Source organism: Cyprinus carpio, chromosome A25, assembly GCF_018340385.1.
Source record: "Cyprinus carpio isolate SPL01 chromosome A25, ASM1834038v1, whole genome shotgun sequence".
NCBI lineage: Eukaryota > Metazoa > Chordata > Actinopteri > Cypriniformes > Cyprinidae > Cyprinus > Cyprinus carpio.
In genome coordinates, this window is record NC_056596.1 from 11,609,069 (window position 1) to 11,630,358 (window position 21,290).

General features: G+C 36.1%; 1 protein-coding gene across 14 annotated transcripts in view; it reads right to left on the reverse strand.

The window, feature by feature from the left end:
- The window catches only part of LOC109113744 (calcium-dependent secretion activator 2-like), a 133,428-nt gene that overhangs the window by 6,185 nt on the left and 105,953 nt on the right, over positions 1-21,290 (reverse strand). Inside the window, exons 17-27 of one of the 14 annotated variants that reach the window (XM_042715517.1) lie at positions 18,375-18,475; positions 17,382-17,390; positions 13,470-13,626; positions 10,491-10,632; positions 9,040-9,159; positions 4,981-5,136; positions 4,752-4,899; positions 3,420-3,434; positions 1,799-1,873; positions 1,483-1,566; positions 1,344-1,376 (exon numbers count right to left, since the gene is read on the reverse strand). In XM_042715517.1, coding sequence (XP_042571451.1) covers positions 1,344-1,376; positions 1,483-1,566; positions 1,799-1,873; positions 3,420-3,434; positions 4,752-4,899; positions 4,981-5,136; positions 9,040-9,159; positions 10,491-10,632; positions 13,470-13,626; positions 17,382-17,390; positions 18,375-18,475 — 1,040 coding nt within the window. Of the gene's footprint in view, positions 1-1,343; positions 1,377-1,482; positions 1,567-1,798; positions 1,874-3,419; positions 3,435-4,751; positions 4,900-4,980; positions 5,137-9,039; positions 9,160-10,490; positions 10,633-13,469; positions 13,627-17,381; positions 17,391-18,374; positions 18,479-21,290 lie in introns of all 14 variants that reach the window. The other 13 variants (XM_042715518.1, XM_042715516.1, XM_042715520.1 and 10 more) reach the window with 13 other exon arrangements.

Consider the following 21,290-nt stretch of genomic DNA (forward strand, 5'->3'; position numbering starts at 1 on the left):
GGGAGCCAATGCCAAGAGCTCGGATGGAGCGATGGGGTGTGGATGTGTAGGGTTTGACTGACTTTCTGTTCTTAATCTTGAAATTTGTTTTGAGTTCTGAAACTTACAGGATGTTTTTATAGTACAATGACCTCTAATATGTCAAAAGTTCAAGGGAATTTTAATTTCTCAGTTCATGACTTCATACATCCACTAAAATCACTCTTTGATTAAACTTAGGCCCACATGGACATTCACAAAATGCCACAGAAAAACCATTAATAACGGGTGTTCCAATTCTGTGGAAACCCAAACATTCCTGGCCCTTGTGCGTTTGTATATTAAATATTTTGGCTAATTTGATAATGCTTTCATCTGCCAAAAAAAAGTGTAGTTCTCTCAGCCCCGTTGAACATTTTACAATGTGTAAATTTCATTCCACAAATTCCCCCCAAAATCAGCACTGAAAAATGTCTGCAAATTTAATTCGGGTTTAGTTCTTGTTAAAAGAGTCAAAAAGAGCTAGTTTTGAGAAAAGGTTTCATATAAATGGATTTTTAGATTTTTGTTTCTATCATCTAAAGAAATGACATTTATACATTTCTGAAGGATCATGTGACACTATATATATATATATATATATATATATATATATATATATATATATATATTATATATATATATATATATACAGTATGCATCCTTTGTGAGCATGACAGATTGCTTTTAAAAATCTTGCCTCAAGTTTTTGAACGGTGGCGTACTGTATGTATGAACAAAATCTAGTCTGATATTAGTCACAGAACTAACTGGAATGAGTTGTTATTCATGTTTTTATTCAGAAAGCCCTTCTGTAATACTGTGGTCTCGGTTCAGGAGGTCATGTGATTACTCAGTCTTTCCCTCACCCTGTGTTAGTTTCTTTCTGCTTGCTCACTGTCTGCGCTCTGAACAGTGCTGGTTCCTGGTGATTCATTAGCATCTTTTTCTGCTTGTGACGGCCCATTGTCAACACTGTGGCAGATCGTGAGACTGATTTTAAGCCAATCGGGTTGCTAATTAGTCTTGCTCAGCCAGCTCTGATAGACGCTCCAATCCTGCTTTCATTTGGCCATGAATCGCAAATGATAAAAAAATATATAATTGTGTTAAGTAATAATGAAATAATACACATTAAGCTTTTTTAAATATTAAAAACAAAGCAAGATGGAAACGCTTGGCAAAGCTGAATAGAGAATCTGTTTCCCTAAGTAAATAATAAAACACACACACACACACAAACACAAATGCAAAGCAGCATGCAAAAATATCCACACGGGGCTTGCCGGCATCATGCACATTTATTTGTCCAAAATGACACTTACTGGGACGTCCACATATTTGGCTGCTGCTTTTACCTTTAAAAAAAAATACCTGCTGAATATCTTTGGCTTATTAAATGTTCAGTATGAAATGAGATCCTGGAAAGGGGTGTGTGGGTGGAATGAATGTGAAAATACTCACTGTGAAAGACAGGATAGAGGAGAAGAATGTTCCCTCATCATATCGTGAGAGTTTGGACAACACCCCATCCAGAACAGCTGCAAACTGTGAAAGCAAATAAGTATGTTTGCGTGACAAGCACATACGCCTTTAGCACAAGCAACAATTAGCAATTTAGGACAAAGTAGCATTTGCTGAAAAGGTACAACAGATAAAACGTTTCTTGTTGCAGTTGCTAGCAGTGAAGGCCAGCTGAAAAGAATGGGCAAAAGCCAGATTTCAATGTTGTGAAATGTGGTGGCTCAATAGAAGCTGAGAGGATGTCTGCTGGGAGTACCTTTGAGACCAAAGAGGAGATCATTTCCTTAAAGGCCTCATCGATCAGGACATCGATTTTTGAGTGGTACTGCTGCTGTAGGACAAGAAGAGGAGGAGAAACATCAACAAATACAACAGGCATGATGGGAAACGCACGGTTCGCGAGGCATCCTAAAAGAACAACACACTCACAAAGACATATTTTGGCAGAAGGAAAAATCCTCCCTGTGTAATAGGGCTGAGTTAAGCAGCTATTAGGCACATTATGCCTGTGAATGGCATTCCTGCTCTCGTTTAGGGCAAAGGAATTTTTGTGCGGGCCACAATTAGGGCAGCCTTGTGTTTTTCTAAAGAACCCGTCCAGCTGCGGCGACCAAAGGCTCACACTACATTCAATTAATCCGTCATTTCATGTCTGATAAGTCTTATTCACCTATTTTGTGAGGAGGAAGGAGAAAGCGAGGGCTCGGGGGTGTGTGTGAGAGAGAGAGCGCATCCATTTGGGCGTGTTGAATAGATGCCTTCGCCTGCATGCGCTGCAAGCAGGAGTTCATCTCTGCCAACAATGGCCATTCATGGTGAATCTAAAGGACACCCAAATTAAAAATTTCAATCAACAATGCGTGCAGATCGGTGACAAATTGAGGGTGCTAAGAGGTCACTGTCAGCAGCCCTAATTTTCTTTTCACTCTTTTTTCCCTGCGCGCAAAATGGCAGTTTTTTCATAAATGGAGAATCTTGAGGACTTTTTACCTCAATTAACACTTCCGTGTTTGCTTTTTATACGGCTAAACGACGGGGGCTCTTATTTTTTGCATTAGCGCCTATTAAATAGGGAGGTCTTTGCCATGTGTGTGAAAACCAAAAGAACAATAATTTCTTTTGAAAACATTTATCTGGTAGCCATCCACTTCAGAGTCACTTCAGCGAGATGGCGACTTATAAAGCATAACCTTGTATTTCGAAATAAAGCGGCAGGCAAACTCGGGTAAAATAATCTTTTCTTTGTTTTTAAATAAAGTCTTTCACAAACACACACTGTTGGCCATTAAATTCAATCCTGTGTGAAGGAAAATCAGTTGAGTGTTGAGAAATACCTTTTAACCCAATACTAAGAAGTAAGTGGAATTAAAAGTGGCGGTTTCTCGCAGCTGTGTGACTATCTTGCCGCACAAGGCCACATACTTTAAGTGTTACTGTTGGAGAAAACTCATCTTTTTTTCGTAAAGTTAGCGCCTGTTTTTTTTTTTTTTTTTTTATTAGGACTGGAAAAGAGTAGTATTAGTTAGTTTAGTTTAACAAAAACAAACAGTTTACTGCTATTTCAGAAGCTTTCATACATCTAAATGTGCACTAATATGAAGAAGAGAAAGAGATATGGCAGTGATCAAATCTGAGGTTGTTTCTAAACCAAAATCAAGTGCGTTTACAAGAGGTTCCACTAATTTTTGAAATTTTTAAACTTATTTACTTAGTTTTTGTTCATACGATGGAAGTCAATGTTATTTGGTTCCCAAATAAGACATGAGTAAATGATGACAGAATTTTATTTTTAAGGTGCACTATCCCTTTAAGAGTTAATTGCAAACAATGTTCTTTCTCTGTTTACACAGACATGAGACGGTAGAGGGGACACTTACCCACTGTTGTTCAACCTTGGGTTCATGCATTAACGTGCAGGACATGCAGGGATGAGTCAAAGAAAGACAATGAACAAAAAGACAAAAAAACATACTTGAATAAAAAGTAATGTCAGAGCTGATTAATGGACAGCCATCACATAAATAAAATTCATCTTAAGTATAATTGTGATCATTAATTAGCTAAAAACTAAAACAGCCATTTATTAAAGCTTAAAAATGTAAACTATAAGGTACACAAATGTAAACCTTACTCAGAGTAGAAATGTATAATTTTTTGTGTGGCCTGGGTGTCAAAATAAACAAAACAAACAAACAAACAAATACAAACATATTAAACACAATCTAAACCACATTCACAATTTGAAAATGCGGTTTGAAATCAGATTTTCTGCAATATGTCTCAGTGTGAACGGCCAATTCGGATTTAATTTTGTTTTCTTCATTGTTCATTACCCGGTGCATGTATCTATAACTGTGTGTGAATACTCTTATTTTTACCTCACCGTGAACTGACAGTTAATTTGGATTTAAAAACCAACTGGGATTTGTCTCTAATGTGAACACAGCTTAAGTGACTCCTAACTGTACTCTGAATCATAATTATCCAATTGAGAGCTTTCAAGGATAATTTAAACATCTCTTGCTCTCTGGTCAGAAGCTGACAGAACAATGTTTTGAAAGAGGTGCATTTTAACTGAAGTCAGTTCACTACAGTTTGTGTCTAAATGGCTTACTTATAGTAGTTTCTGCACATTAAGCAGTGCTAAATTACTTTTTTTTAAAATAGAAGAAACTATTCTTTAATGAATTGCTATGTGAAATGTTCACACAAAAACAGAAAATTAGATATCTAGACATAATAGAATCGTGGTTGTCATGAAAATGAGAAGCCAGTATAATGATTTGGCTTGTTTGAAATGAAAAAGGCAGCTCTGGGTGTCGGGTTTGGCTGTGGTTTGTTCAAGGCCTCTGGAGCATTATGATGTTTTGGTTTGTTTTTATCTCTAGGCAGAGGTATGGGTGTTGGTTTTGTCTGTGGTTGAAAGGAAGCACAAAATGCTTCACACCAACCGATAACACCTGCGCTAGTTCAACTCAAAAGCAAGTTTGAAAAAGGAGAAGCTGATAAATGGACCTTTGCCAGTTTGATATCTATTCAAATGGCTGATTAAAGTCACGTAATTCAATGTTCTTAATCTTGTTTTCAACTCCCAACTGCCAACTGAACAGAGACTAGATGTTTTTATGAACACCAGTCTCATATAAACACCTACTAAGGTAAAGATGGATGTGTCTGTATGGACAGACCCTGATAGGATTGTGACGTACCTCCTGGCCTTGGTCAAGAACACAGAGCTTGGAGCACTGCTTCTTGGCATCCATGAGAACATTGAACATTGTGCACACAGACAAGGGGACACGGAAATCAGTCGACTTGTTAGACTTCTGCATTTTAGAGTCAAAGGCAGCTTTGGTCCTAGACATCAGAGATGGAGAAATCAGTTACATGAAGCCCGTCTTTAAACTGAATGCCAGTATTAGTCCTCAAATAGCTGACCTTTTGACACAAGCCTCCATCATATCACTAGCCATCAGTTTGAGCCTCTGCTCCAGATGTTTGGCGAACTCCGGTTCTGGCCAGTGCAGGTCCATCACGAACATCTGAAGAGCATCCAGCTTCCAGAATAGATCTTCTGATGTGGCCGAGCCGTTACTGTGGTAGACAGAAATAGTGACATGTCAGCGCATGCTTGATCTTAAATCCAGAAAAAAAAAAAATAAAATAAAAAAATTCCACAACAGATACATTACAAATCTAAAAAGGAGAAATGAAACATGCAAAACTAAGAATGCCAAGGCCAATGTACTGTAGACAAAAGACTGTGATGCTTTATAATAAAATAAATGACTTAGCAGACATTGCCATGCAAGACAGATCGGTACCTGATGTCAATTCAACTATCAACATATATGATATCACAGTTTTGTGGCATTTATAACAATTTGAATCCCTATAAATTAACAATTTATTGCATTATTTAACATATTGTTTGTCTTACATAAAAGATTACATGATGACAGACAGACAGAACAAAAGTAATGAATACAACTGGCCTGGAACATTAATCTTAAGGTCTTTTCACATCTGCTTCATTTCAGGTGTCTGAGAATTTAGATTGATTTGAATCTTCAACTTATAAAATAGCAGTATATAAATACTACAATTGATAAAGTTCATATATAAACATTATTTATAATACAATTTTACTAAAAATGTTTTATATTTTAAATAGTAACATATCCCTTAATATATTAATATTAGTCTTATATAGCTAATATATTAATTTCAAATGTATTATAATGATTAAAATCATTCTAAGAATATTATATTTTAGAATTATCATATTATTATAACATACTAAAATATTACATTTGAATATTATACTAATGATTAACTTAATAGATTTTATATTATATTAAAGTTGATATATTCTATAATACTATCGTCTTGTAATTAATATATGATTATTATTTGAATATTTTACATTATTTTACATTAATATGAATATTTTACATGATCTCACATCACATTACTGTAACCCCTACACATATTTCTCGCATACAAATGTCTGATAAATCAATTCATGTAAATGCACTTTCTAAAGGGTTCAGAGACTCAAAAAGGGGACGGAGGACTTATATGTGAAAACACATTCCATTGGCAATGAGCAGTTAAATCCTCAAATTGCAAAATGCACAGTCAAACGACTTGTCATGTGAGAGAGGTACTGTAGAAGTCAGGTTCTCTTGCACCCAGCTGACTGAAGTGCATCAGACAGGACTGTCTGTCTAAGAGCGGCTGTTCCAAAGCTGCAGGAAGTCGAGATTGAAAGCAATTTCCATTGATGTTGTGTGCGACTCCGCTGGGTTCTAATGGGCTCAAGAGATCTTGGCCAATCGAGACAGATGGAGCGGCACTGCCGTGTCAACTACAGTAGACATAGCAACGCGCAGCCGCAAGCGGCGCTCAAGTGCGTGGCGCACCTAACACATTGACGCGTTCAGATAGGTGATTAGTTGAGTTTTATGTTAAAAGGTTGTTGTCTTGGAAAGTGGATGTTTTGGAAAATTAATCTTTTGGATTAGTAGGGTGTGGAATAAGCTCCCACTCGATTAATTAGTGGCGGTACGGTCCGTAAGGGCCCCCTCAGGGGTCCGCGCCTCCGCCTCGAGCCCGAGTGAGCAAAGGAAAGAGGCAGGGTGAACAAATGGACGAGTTTCTCGCCTGACGAAGAGACTCCCCTGGGGGAGAACACAAAGTTCTCGCCGAATCTAACAAGCAGCTAACCACAGAGTCCCCTCTGACAGACACCCACAGGACTACACCCACTACAGACACTGTTTCAGGCCTGAAAGCTGGTGTGCTTTTACAGTTCACACTCTTTAGGCTAATTGAGATGGATGTAATTTAACTTTCCGACATAATCTAGGCTCTTGTAGCTGTCAGACGTTCTCTTGTAGAGCGAGGCTGTTTACATCTCCACCCGGATAAAGGTGTTTGAAACGGTGTATGAGGGCACTATACTATAGTGTTACTCTGATAACCCCCGATGGTAGAGAGAAAATAGTGTTGTGTTTATCGTCGCATGCTCACAGTGGGTTTAAACACTCGCAGATTGAACCGATGATACCTGGGTGCTCCGCGTGTAAGAGGAAAATGGAGTTTATGGAGACTTGGCTGTCCATTTGAATCATCTTACAAACAGGTTTCTATGAATTTGTCTGTCTGTCATACTACAAACACAAGCATGTGATGATATCACTGGTACTCACAAAATATCTGGCAAACTAATTCCTTGTCCAAATGCATAACTGTGTTAAATTTAGCCAATGAATCACACAACAAAAAGCCACACAGCAGCTCCCAAAAATGATCAGTTACCAAGCCACTTTGGCACAAAACGCAGTAAAATGAACAACACAACACCAACATTTTCAAGCAATCACGTCACAAAAAGGATCAATACACTCCGATGGCAACAAGGATGGGAATCGTAAGCAATTTTAATGATTCAGATTCTAAACAAATGATTCTGGTCCCATGAATGATTCTTTTGAACTTCTGAAATAGCCCACTGTCTTATAAATGGCCTTAGCTACATCAAAAAAATAATTTATTTATTTTTTGATAACAAATTAGCTCATTTTTTAAGTACCAATTTTAAGCACTTAACTCTATAAAAAGGTAGCAATTTTAGTAGGTAAAACAAGTAGCAAATTCATACAAAACACTCTTAGACTAAACATGACTTCATTAAAAAGAACTAACTCATAAGAATCAGAAACAAACATTGTGTAACTATTATTATCATCATCAAATTTTATTATATAAGTGCATCAATTTATGGCCTCTGAATTATTTCACGACAGCCACTCAGTTTTTCTATCACATTAAGTTCAGATTGGTAGAGTATAGAGTTCTGAAGGGATGGTATATTTCTGTAGGCTAAAATGCAGAAACAAGTTAGCATTTTAGCACTTCTGGTTCCATTGTTCTAAAATCAATGGGTTTCTTGAATGGGTTTTTGTTTAAATCTCTCAAATAAGGTCTGTGGTTACAACAAGCTCAAGATATTTTCACGTTGTATTCTATGACACAAAAATACATCATTAAAACCCCCTTGTGATTTTTAAATCTTTAACTCGTTTTGAAAAAGGCGGTTGCTAACAAGTGGCTAAATGGGACTATAGAGGCTATCAGGACATGATGTCATCACAGCAAACAGATCAACTCATCTGTTCACTAGTCTGTTTTCACAACCTCATTAATTGTGCTCCTGCTAACTATTCCAAAGCTTTCATGAAAGATATTTTTTGAATAAAAACTGTAAGAGTTGTGGGAGGCTTAATGGTGGCATTGTCATGCGACTGCGGTGTAGTTTGATTATTGCTTTCATTTAGCTTTTTACTTCTGGCGATTGTATTTATTCTTTAAAATACAAAAGTTGTGTTGATTTGTGAAGATTATCATGACGATAAAGACGTGTAAGAACCATACATTTTTGTTGGTCACTTATTTAATGCAGTAATAAAAAAACAATGGAAAAATCCTATATGCTAATTTACGGGTTGGCCTACAAAACTGCATCATCACTGCAGCACTTTATTTGATCCACATTTGCAGAAGAATTCAGACTTTTTTTAAAAAAAATAATGGAACCAGTTCAGAAAAACAGCTTCTTGATTCCCAACCCAAGCCAACAGACAGGAAACACATCATAACAGTCACGCAGTGGATGCACTTTATGGGTACTAAAATTGAAAGTGTAATTGACTGCACTAAAACTAATACATTTTTGTTATGAATTACATTTAACACGCAAATGCTTATTATAGCAATAACTGAGCTTCATCAGACCAACAACTAAAAGCATCATTTAGCGTATTTACCACTAGGCTGCAATACAAATGCATATCCTGCACTCTCTTTCCCATGATTTAAATATATTTGAATGGTTCTAAGGCATGAAGACCTGTTTTTCGCATGTTTTGCAGCTATAATAAGCATATGACAAGAGCAGTAAGCAGTGATGGCGCCCAGCTGGCCAATACACACGTGCTGTCACACAGCGGCCCCATCCAGGAAGGGGCTGAGAAGCAGGGCATCTGAGGGAGGTTAAGAGGCAGGTTGGGAACCCTGGGCAGTGGAACACTTGGCAGATTGTTGGTGATGGTCCTGCCAGAGATCAGAGAGCAAAAGAGCAGAAAGCCCTGAGAGGAGGCCGACAATAAGACAAAAGAGCAGAATAACCAGCAGCTGACTGATGAATCATTCTGAGGCGTCCGAAGCTCATTGACAGGAAAGAAATGCAGCTCAGTTGGAGAAGATGGCATGTTTAATGAGACGCAAACTTGTATCCAATGCCATATTGATACAATGTGTAAAAACATTACTAGAATGGATAGCAGTAACATTTCTGAAAAGTTCATGTCTACTTAGTGGTAAAGAAATATAGAGTTGAGCTTCAATTAAAAAAATTAAAAAAATAATTATATATATATATATATATATATATATATATATATATAGGTATATATATATATATATATATATAAAACTGTTATTAACTATTAATTGTATTATTTAATATTATTATTATTTTAATTGCTTAGAAATGATTATTCAAGAATTAAAGCTTCATTAATAATAATTAATAACAACAACAATAATAATATTTTTTAATTATTATTTTAATTGCTTACAAATGATTATAAAAGAGTTAAAGTTTCAATAATAATGATTAAAAACAACAACTCATTATTATTATTATTAGTAGTAATTATTTTTATTATTCTTTAATTACTTAGATTACAAATTATTATAAATAAAATATAAATATTAACAAAAGTAATAACAATACATAATTATTAAATGAAAAAACTATAATAATAATAATAATAATTAACAGGTAATAATAATAATTATTATTATTATTAGAAGAAGAAGAAGAAGAAGAAGAAGAAGAAACCCTACAGCATTTTGATTAGGTCAGAGGAACTTAAAGGCAAATTATTATTTATGATTAATACTATTACTATTTTCACATTACATCACGGGGGACATTGGGATTCTAAACGTATAAACAGTAAAGTCATTCTCATCAGAACATGAGCGTTATGGTCTTATGTAACGTCTAATTTTTACAGCCAATGTTTTCTTAAGTTTTGCATCCACAGGAACCGCACGACATACAGACTTCATGTCTACACCTCACAGCCTTGTTTTCATTCACATCAAGTTAAATAAGATGAGAAACAACAGGAAACTGTGAAGTGAATCAGAGAAGTACAAAGCATTAATGGAATAGGATGAGGACAATCTCTCTCCCATCATCTTTCCAGTCTCTGAAACATGAACGAGTTAATAGGTTTGCTAGAAACAGTTCAACATGTTTAAACAAATACAGCACTGTATTCACCTAAATGCAAAGAGAATCAATCAGTAAGAAGACATACATAACAAAATTACATTGTACTCCAATGGCATGACATTAAATGGGCTCTTACTTCACAGACTGCCACGTCTCCTGCTCAAAACCGCGATGAATGGACTGAGCTATTGACGACTCCATCAGGTCAATGTAGCGCACCACCAGAGGGATGTACAGGTCCTGGAGGTGCTTATGGAACGTTCCATTGCACAGGTGAGCTGGAGAACATGAAGGACGAATGAAGGCTTTACAACGTATTGTATATTACCATGCAAAATATTGTGAGCAATGCTATCCACCTTATTTTTCATGTAAGAGCAGGTGAGACCATTTGTAAATTTAAAGCGTCTGGCTTGCAGTGTCATTCGCTTCCAGCTATTTTTAGCTGTACGAAACAGCTGGTTTTGCTGCTTGATATTGGAAACTGGTGTATCATATCATATTATTTTAATGTATTATCTTAATTATGAACACACTGGTTTGTAGTGCAAACAGTTATACCCTTTACTGCACTTTGATATTCTTCTCGTTATTTCCCTGCAGTGGCTAATAAAAAAAAAAAATCCACAATAGCATTTCTATGACTTTCCAAAAGAGGAACAAATGTTGATTAAGTTGGTCAGAAGAGAGAAAGATGAAAGAAATTTACTGTCACACCCTTTTTTTGTGAAATCATATTTCTATGGCCCTATGTTATTGGCACTTCCTTCTCATTTCAGTTAATTGCATACAGCCTGAAATATAATTAGTTGTGTTAGTTTGCCTCTCATCTCTACACTCATTTCACAGAGGAAAGACAACATACTGTATGTAAAAAGTTTACCCAACTCTTCTGTACATGCAAATGCACTCAGTGTAATTAAAGCACTTAGAAGGAAACAGGGGTCTGACAGAGACAGAGAGAGAGAGAGAGAGAGAGAGAGAGAGAGAGAGATGCATGTCTCCTCAGGCATCATTAAGTGTAATTCCCATCTCTCTGTTCTCCATCATTAACACTAGTCTTTTTACTCTCATGGGTGTTTGAGCTCATTTCCCAACCATTTAACAATGATGAAACTCATTTGAGCATTTAGTGTCAATGTCACATTAATTTTTTTTGTCATGTGCACACACTAAAAACTGTAAAAAGCATGCACATCTGAATGAATCCCTGTCTGAAAATGAGAGATTTTATCTGGAATATGCTACAGTGTTATCTGCTACCCAACAGTCTCATTTGGTTGCTCTAAGGCTTTAAAATAACATCTGATGAATTTGGCACCTAATTAAGATGTAAAGTATACACTCCAAATAATGGAATTGTCAAGAAAAGTTTATTTTTGCATTCTTGCAACAACTATTTTAATTGTTCCAAATAATACCACTTTATTCAGGCGATGTGAATTTGATCATTCACTCAATTCAAAACTTCTCATTCAGCTAAGAAATTCATCACATTGTAGTCTCTAATTGTTTGGATATAATGTAATTCCTTTTTATACTGCTCAATGAGCATTTTTAACTTTTGTGTCTAATATTTCAGAAACATTTCATGTGTACTTCATGAACAATTATTAGATACCCTTCTGATAATGACACTGTGTCATGATGAACCAGAGAAATTATTCATTATTCTATTATTATTCACTAAAAAACTCACCAAGGCTGCATCTATTTGTTCAAAAACACAGTAAAAACTTGAAATATTATAATTTAATAATGCTTTTTTTTTTTTAAATATATTATATAATGTAGTTTATTCCTATGATGCAAAGCTGAATTTTCAGCATCATTACTCCAGTCTTCAGTGTCACATGATCTTTCAGAAATCATTCTAATATTTTGATTTGCTGCTCAAGAAACATTTATTATTATCAATGTCAAAAACAACTATGCTGCTTAATATTTCTGTGGAAACTGTTTTTCATGATTCTTTGATGAATATAAAGTTCAAAACAACAGCATTTATTAGAAATTAAATCTTTGTAACATTATAAATGTCTTTACTGTCACTTTTGATCAATTTAATGCATCCTTGCTGAACAAAAGTATTCATTTGGATTCTCATGCATCTTGTAATTATTGTATAGCCATTACATTGTTTCAGAAGTGCTTGTATTATTTTTATGATACTTTTCTGTCATGTTTGAGTGCTAGTGCCATTGATTTTCATATGGAAAAAAAAACTGGAAAAGAGCAGCGTGACCATACTGCTAAATCTCTAATGTGGAGATCCATGAAAGACAGTCACTCATGAGTTTGAAACAACATAGGGTTGAGTAAATGATGACAAAAAATACATTTCTGGGTGAATTATTCCTTTAACTCTTCCAATTTAAACAGACAAATTGAAAATAATTTTTCCATTACAATTCTACCTTTGCGATTAAAAGAGATTAATTTACTGAGATTAATTTAGTGAGAACAGGGCAGAGGAAAGCAATACGACTGGATCTTCTACAAGAAAGTTCATATATGAAACAGTGTAGGAGTTCCCTATATCTTTTTGCCAACTGTCTGTGTTATTAGACGCTGCCATTTCCATTGTCATGCTCTCTAGATAACCGACCGTATCTATTCCAAATCAACTGCTGTTTGAACGAGACAATAAAGCAAGTCTCGGTAACACCATCGCAAATGTCGCAGTCATGCAAAACAATCTTTGTAACTTCAACTTGGCTCTAGTTGCTGTTCTATCAATAGACCAAAAGCTCCTTGCACAATTAACGTCATGTTGTGAAGTACTCAAAACTTACATAAAATGTATTATTGTTTATGAGAGAAACCGGTGCTGAGGATATGTCAGACACTCTGGGATTTGCAAAAACGGATTCAGGTATTTGGCCAGGAGAAATGGAGATAATTTACCCTCTATTGCCACTAACCGATCACACTGTATATCTAATTAGAGTGTTGACAATAACAGAGCACAGCATGTTAACCTGCTCGCCTAACGAGTATTGTTTTCCAAAGCGACACTGGTGTTAATGAGCATGCTTAGTAGTGAGAACATTTGAGCAGAACTTTGGACAAGTGCGAGCGGAAGGGGGAAGAAAGGAAGATAAACACTACACACGGTCAGTTCGGAGGAAGTTGTTGAGCAGCTGAAAGAGGGGGAAACTGTCCCAGGAGTCCTGTGACTGCACGGCTAACGCTGTGTCCATGTCCACCGTGTACAGAGACAAGAAGGTCTCGGCGTGCTCCCCCATCGCCTCTGGCCACCAGGAGAAGGCCTGCGAAATACAGACACGCATGAACAGAGTGATTCTTCAGTTAGGGACACCTTTGATTGTTTTATCTGTGTTAAACATTTATCAGGATATTTTAGTATCACTGATATGCTATTATAGTTTTATTATTCTAGTTAAATTTTTTAATTGATTTTATAATTGATTACGATCTGATCCTGCCTTGATCGGCCATCAAAGATTTTTTTTCCCCGTTTTCAGTTTTTAGCAAAAAACTCTTTTACTTGTGAAAACAACAAGAGAGAAAGCTGTCAATTAACATTTTATTTAAAAAATGTTTCTGAGTTAACATTCTCTATTGGGTACAATCAAATTATACACAAATCACTAAATTAATTAAAAATATAATTATAAGCTCTCACTTTTAACTTTTTATTTCTTTTTTTGTGCAAAGAAGAAACTTCCCTGATTGTAATATTTTAATATATTTATTATAGAAGGGAAATTACAATGTCTGAGTGGAGGAAACTTGTAAAAATGTAACCTTTGAATTATCTTTAAAAATCAGGAAAATTAGAGACAGAGAAATAAATAAATAGATCTATTTTAAAAACTGAAATGTTTTTTTTTATATTTTATATATATATAAACTCATTTTTTCTTAAAATCATTCTAATGGACATAAAGGCTCCCCTAATAACAGAATCACCCATTAATACGTTAAAAATGCTAGAAATATGCTACACATTCTATGCACATGCAAACACTATCACAAACAATAATGCCAAACGGCAGTGTAATAACAGAGAGACAATACTGACAGCTAAACATGGTGTACTTGGATACTGAAAACAAAGCTCAATAAAACATGGAAATAATGAAACTAAAGCCAGTAGAAGTCAAGCTATACAATGATGAGACCTTGAAAAGAAGCACACGGAAGACTGCTTCTGTGCCTGCATGCTTGCATGCTTTTTAAAGCGTTACTTCTAAACACTATCTATGTATATAGTTGAACAAACCCCTAATTTTAAGTACTATACTTTGATGTGTTTGATCAAGCATTATTTGTGCTTCAGATATGAAAAATAGAATACAGCTTCTAGAGGAAAGTTGTGCTAGTACTTTTCTAAGCAGTTTTTTGTTCCCAGTTATCATTTGGTACACAGAAAAAAAAAAATGGGTTTATGATTAACTTTGAAATTTTTTTTACTTTGAAATTGGTAGTAAATTGAACAAATAATTTCAAAGAAACGGCAAGTGAAACATTAAATTAAACATCAAATTTTCATGTAAAACGTGCTGCAAACAATTTTCTTTTACAACTTCAAAAAAAATTCTTTACAGTGTACATGTAAAATAGATTTAGAAATTACATTATACAATTTTTACAGAAATTTAATGTCTACTATCAATAGTGTAGCAATCACTTAAAATCCAAGCAGCTTTCTATAAGTCCGTGCTGCAAATTCGCAAGACCGTCTTTTACCTGATGTGAAATCAGCAGGGGGCATTTTTTCATTCTCGCATTCAATTTCTGGTTCAATTGAAACGACTGGATTTCACCTGCAAAATTTTGCAGCGCAACTTTAAATTTGAATGCAATTTTCCACTAAAGAACCACCCAGTGTAGTTAATCAGCTATTATATGGGAAACAGGTGTATTTATATACTCATGGGAAAACTGGTGATTTAGACCACCTGAAAAACTGGAAATGACATCTGACTATCAATTTCAACCTCTTTTACATACATAAACATCCAATATATTTAAATGTGGAAGGTAACAATTAGATGCACATAAAATCAAGTCTTGATTTTTTGAATCGTTGCACATTTGTAAAAGGGTACTATACTAGAAAGTAGCAGAATGCTGCTATTGAAAAGGCTAAAGTTCAAAAAAGGACAATTAGCCATCCACGTGTCTTTTATGGTCGACTGCAGCAGACCAGAGCCCATAAATCCTGCTGAATTCTCCTGAGAAAAGGGAAAAATTCAGTGCCGTCCTCCTACATTGTGTCGAGCTCTTTATTGTCTGCAATGAAGGCCCTTCTGAAAAGATCCAAGTCTATAAATGCATTTCTCTCTTTGCATTCTTCCACAAGCTGATTCCTGGGGATGGCTGCAGTTAACTTAATTGAGAGAGCGTCAAAGAAAGCCAGTGCATGTTGTCTTGTATTCTTTACGCTGGCTTGCGAGCCATGGTCGGCGTTGAGCAATAAGGATAAAAGTGCAATCAGTAACGGTGAAGAATATGGTGTAGGTAGGGGTGTGGTGTATTTTTTGGAGATGATATTGTTTATTTATTTATGAGTGTTTTTGTGTGTGTGTATGGATATCTGAGTGTGTGTGTGTGTGAATGTCACTCTTGGCTGTGATTGAGGGAGCTTGTCTTCGGGGCTTTCAGAGGCAGGTTTTGAACAGTGTAGAGCTGGCATGCAGCAAAACAAGTCATTCACTGCTGTATAGGTTTCACTCTAAAACATACTCAAAAAATCCTTCACCATTAAACTTAAAAAATATATATTTTTAATAACTAGACTGGGCTCTTTTTGTTGCTTCTATGAATGGGTCTGGATTTTTGGCTAGTGAGTTAAACTATTAAACAACTAGTCAAACTGAAAAAATATGTTTTGCACATTCTTACATCACAGCTTTCTGTCTTATTTCATTAAGTAAGTGACTGACATTACAGTTGATATGTTATCTCAAAATGTCCTTTCAAGAAGTTACAATAAAAAAAACAAATGAGACAGTAGGTCTCATATATAATAATTGTGTACAAATGTTCAAATTTATTTATGTTTGCAGAACGGTTCTCCAATAAACTAGAAACCGGATCCACAACATGTACGTACCCACATCAGTTCTTATCCTAGTTATAATTTCCATAGTTGAATATTAGCATAATACACACCAAATCCATCTCAATATAAAGGCTTTCCTGACTCAGCTTAGATTGCATGTGATTTGGTGCATTTATATGCAGCATTACTTATTATTTGTATTAAATATAAATATTGCATAACCTATTAATATAAATATTTTGAAAATATAAAATAACTAAAAATCTCTAATAATTATAAACAATGCATAACACACACACACATATTTATATATATATATATATATATATATATATATATATATATATATATATATATATATATATATATACACACACACACACATTTTTTATGTATACTATGTATGCTATACATTTATTTCAAATTATAAAATATCAGACTTTATGTATATATATTCAGGTAGGAAAGAGATTTTTTTTATGCTGCTTATTTCATCAAAAATACAGTAAAAATATGAAATATTACAGCAATTTAAAATAATGGTTTTGTATTTGAATACATTTTAAAATGTAATTTATTCCTGTGATGCAAAGCTGAATTTTCAGCATCATTTCTCCAGTCTTCAGTGTCACACGATCCTGCAGAAATCATTCTAATATACTGATTTGGTGCTCAAGTAACATTTCTTATAATGAATACTTCTGTGCAAACTGTGATACATTTTTTTCTCAAGATTCCTTCATGAATGGAAAGTTTATTTTTATAACACTGTAGTTGTCTTTACTGTCACTATTTAATGCATCCTTGCTGAATAAATGTATTAGAAAGTCTTAATTTTAGGATTTGTTCAAATAATAAAATCTTACATTTATATCCAATCTTAATATCCAACCTGTTTGTAAAAGCATGAACGATAAAATGAATGTGGATGTCAGTGTATTTCTTACTAATAATAGCACAACACAACACGAGAGTGAAATAGAAGATCCTTACCTCTCTTCCCTAATGCATTTACAAACATAGGAGAGGTAGAAAGAAAGAAAGAAAAAGATGAGACAGACAAATTATCTTCCAATTATCACATATGCAATCTTATGCATAGTGAACACTGACACAATGTATTAGACAATGTTTTACTCCTTGCTTTCACTGTACAAATTGTGAGTGTGAACATAATTCCTCTAATGTAGATCTGAACGCAAAACGCACACACACCTTGATGTTTCCTTAGTGACAGCATGTGGGACATCTGTCTTGTTAGACACAAGCGTTTTGGCATCATTGTCTCTGTCGTTTGTGACAGCTGTTGGAAGCTTGCGGACTAAAAATAGCCCAGTACCTTGCAACAGATGTCTACATTCACATTTTTATTAGTAAAATGATCAGCATCTCTGTGAACAAAGCCTGAACACCTAGGATTGATCAGTTTCCATCGATCCTTTATGTATTTTTTTTTTAATGTTGATGCGAGAGTGTTAGCGGGCGCTGGCCCTGTGCAGATGGGCCGTGGGCGTTGTTTTCCTGCACCGCTACTATGAGCTGGCATTGGACGGGTAAGCTGTCACTCGCTAACAGCTGTTATGGCAACGTGGCAAAGTAAATGGACAGCGAGACGGTAAATGATCACGAGTTTGCTCTGAAATGATCATGCAATACCTTCTGGAGCAACATGCAACGCCAAAAGGCCTGATGATAAACAAAGACTGATTCTCTGTCTACGTGACTGTTGGCTTCTTTGAACATATGTAGAAAAAGGACTAGGAGAGACATCACAAGATCGATGGCAAATTCACCATATGGCTGGTGTGGAATATTGTATTGAATATTGAATATGAGAAAAAAGGAAGAAAAAGCATTAATACAAAGACCTAATGAAAATAAATGAAGGCTTTCTCAGCAGGAAATAGTTTGGACGGAGACAATATGCCACCGGTTGGTCTTCAAAATCACTAACAAGTATTTCTCAAGATATGTTCTGTGTTTTACCTCAGAGTGATGCTCGTCGTTCTGTTGTAAGACCTCCATACACAGCTCTCCTAGTCTGATCATGTCCTCCAGCCTTTTCTCTGGAGACGCCTGACTGCTGTCTGCTGAAATACAGACATCACAACATTCACACGAGATGTCAACCACTCCAAACATGTTCATAGTTTAAGTAAAATCTGAAAGCATTGCATCAAAAGGGCTCAACAATAAGGATTTGGTCAGCTACACTGTAATAAATGATTGTGGAATAGAATATAACCGCTTTAAATTGCTTTAAATTGACACTAAATCATTCAAGTCCCCCAAAAAGGCTGGTCGTGCATATAAGTCAAATGCATGAGAAGACTCTTAATGAAGAAACAGTTCAACACTGCAGCTGGAATTGTCCGCAAGTTCAGCGCTGAACAGGGTATGGATTTGTCTTGACACATTTAAGAGAAGTCGGGCTGAAAGCACACTCTGCAGTGACCAAGCCTCTCATCAGCAGAAAGAATCAAACAGCTAGGCTCACCTTTGCTGAGAATCATATTGTGTGGAGAGAGGAGAACTGGTCCAAAGTTCACTTTAGTGATGAGAGCTCCCTTCACACTGCAAATGGGTAAAGCAGTTTCTTAAACTAAGAACACTGAAATAATGAAATGGCTGGCCCAGAGTCCTGATCTAAACCCAACGGAAAATCTCTGGAAAATCCTTGGTGATGAAATTATGGCTAAGAAACTCACTACACTTACCGAACTATGGAAGAAGAGTGGACCAAGATCACACCAGAGCAGAAACTACTGATGTTTTGCGGCTGCAGATGTGCTGAAGTCATTCAAAGCAAGGCCTCTACACTTCCTACTCATTTTTGACAGCTTTAACCCTCCAAGATTTTAGTTGTAATCTTCTTTCGTGCTACAGTGGTTACAAATTTTGATCACTGTGTTTTCCACAAAAAAAAAAAAAAAGTTTTTTGTTGAAATGCCTTGGTTATTTTGTCAAACATGTCAGTAGAACAGTTATATACCTACAGCTAAATATTCCTTTAAATTTTGAGTGATGAAGATTAACAATATTTCAGAAAAATTCAAGTATTTATAGATTGTTCTCTAATTTTGATCTCCACTGTTCTAAAGAAACCCCCAAAACCAAAATGGAGTCAGGATCGAGATGTAGAAAAATGATGTTTAATGGCTCAAAATAGAATAGTAATCCATGGATTGAATGTAGAACACATGACATGGTATGTATGTCCTCGCATTAAAAAAATCAGAATTCCCTCCCCCTCAGTATATCAGTATGCGTTGCGTATGCGTGTGTTTTATCCTTAATAAATAGCGTGAGATGAGTGTGTATGGCAAAAGAATATGGACAGATTTCTTAAAAGAAAAGCTCCAGATTATTCTGGACCATAAACTTCATCTTCGTGTAACAGTCCAGGACGCACGGCTGAGAGATCAAAAAGAAGAAAAGACAGTACATCGATAATTACTTGTCATATAGTTTCACCTTTATCAGAGATCCATCTTGTCCTCTTCTAGGGCTGTGTATTACTAGTAAAGTCACGATGCGATGCGTATCATGATGCAGAAGCCACGATACGATATTTATCAAGATACAGAACTGCACTAAATTTCACCTCAGAAGAATTTAGTAAAACAGCTGTTTATTAAACACTGCATACTATAGTGCCATTTCTAACTATTGGCAGAGCAGGCAGTTGACCTCTGCATTATGAAGAGCCCCCATAACTACCAGAGTAGGCTACAATATAGGGTTTTAATTACATGTTTCACACTTACATTGGGCACTTCCCACCAGGTACAATATTCTGATTGTTTGCATCTTGTTTTAAGCCCATAAATGATAATGTACTCAATCTAATAAATTTGTATTGAATATATATTTATATTTATAAATTCATATTGAAATTATATATATACTGTCAGCGGCCTCTCACTGTGCTCACTCTCAGCAGCCTCTGTATTCTCATTCTCTGTGTTCTCACTCTCATCGGCCTCTGTATTCTCATTCTCTGTGTTCTCACTCTCAGCGGCCTCGGTACTCACGTTGTCTGTGCTCTCGCTCTCAGCGGCCTCTGTATTGTCATTCTCTGTGCTCTCACTCTCAGCGGCCTCTGTATTATCATTCTCTGTGCTCTCACTATCAGCGGCCTCTGTATTCTCATTCTCTGTGTTCTCACTCTCAGCGGCCTCTGTATTCTCATTCTCTGTGCTCTCACCCTCAGCGGCCTAGGTACTCTCATTCTCTGTGTTCTCATTCTCAGCAGCCTCAGTACTCACGTTCTCTGTGCTTTCGCTCTCAGCGGCCTCGGTATTCTCATTCTCTGTGCTCTTCTCACCCCTCAGCGGCCTCTGTATTCTCATTCTCAGTGTTCTTGCTCTCAGCGTCCTCAGTACTCTCATTCTCGATTCTCTCACTCTCAGCGGCCTCTGTACTCTCATTCTCGGCACTTTCGCTCTCAGCTGCCTTGATGCTCTCACTCTCAGTGGTCTTGGTACTCAAGTTCTCGGCGCTCTCGTTCTCAGCAGCCTCAATGCTCTCGCTCTCACATTCTTGGCGCTCTTGCTGTCAGCAGCCTCAATGCTCGGCACTCTCGCTCTCAGCGGCATCGTCACTCACATTCTTGTGCGCTCTCGCTCTCAACGGCCTCGGCACTTACATTCTCGGCACTCTCACTCTCAGCTGCCTCGATGTTCTCGCTCTCACCAGCCTCAGCTCTCACATTCTCTGTGCTATTGCTCTCAGCGGCCTTGGTGTTCTCGAAACCCTGAGACCCCTCTCTAACCATAGCAATAGACCATAAAGGGTACGTAAAAACAATAATCTGCAAAGACAAGAATGAACCACTGAGTTGAATAACAAAGAGAACTAATCAGAAAACAAGAGACACCTAAACCTAATTAGCAAGAACAA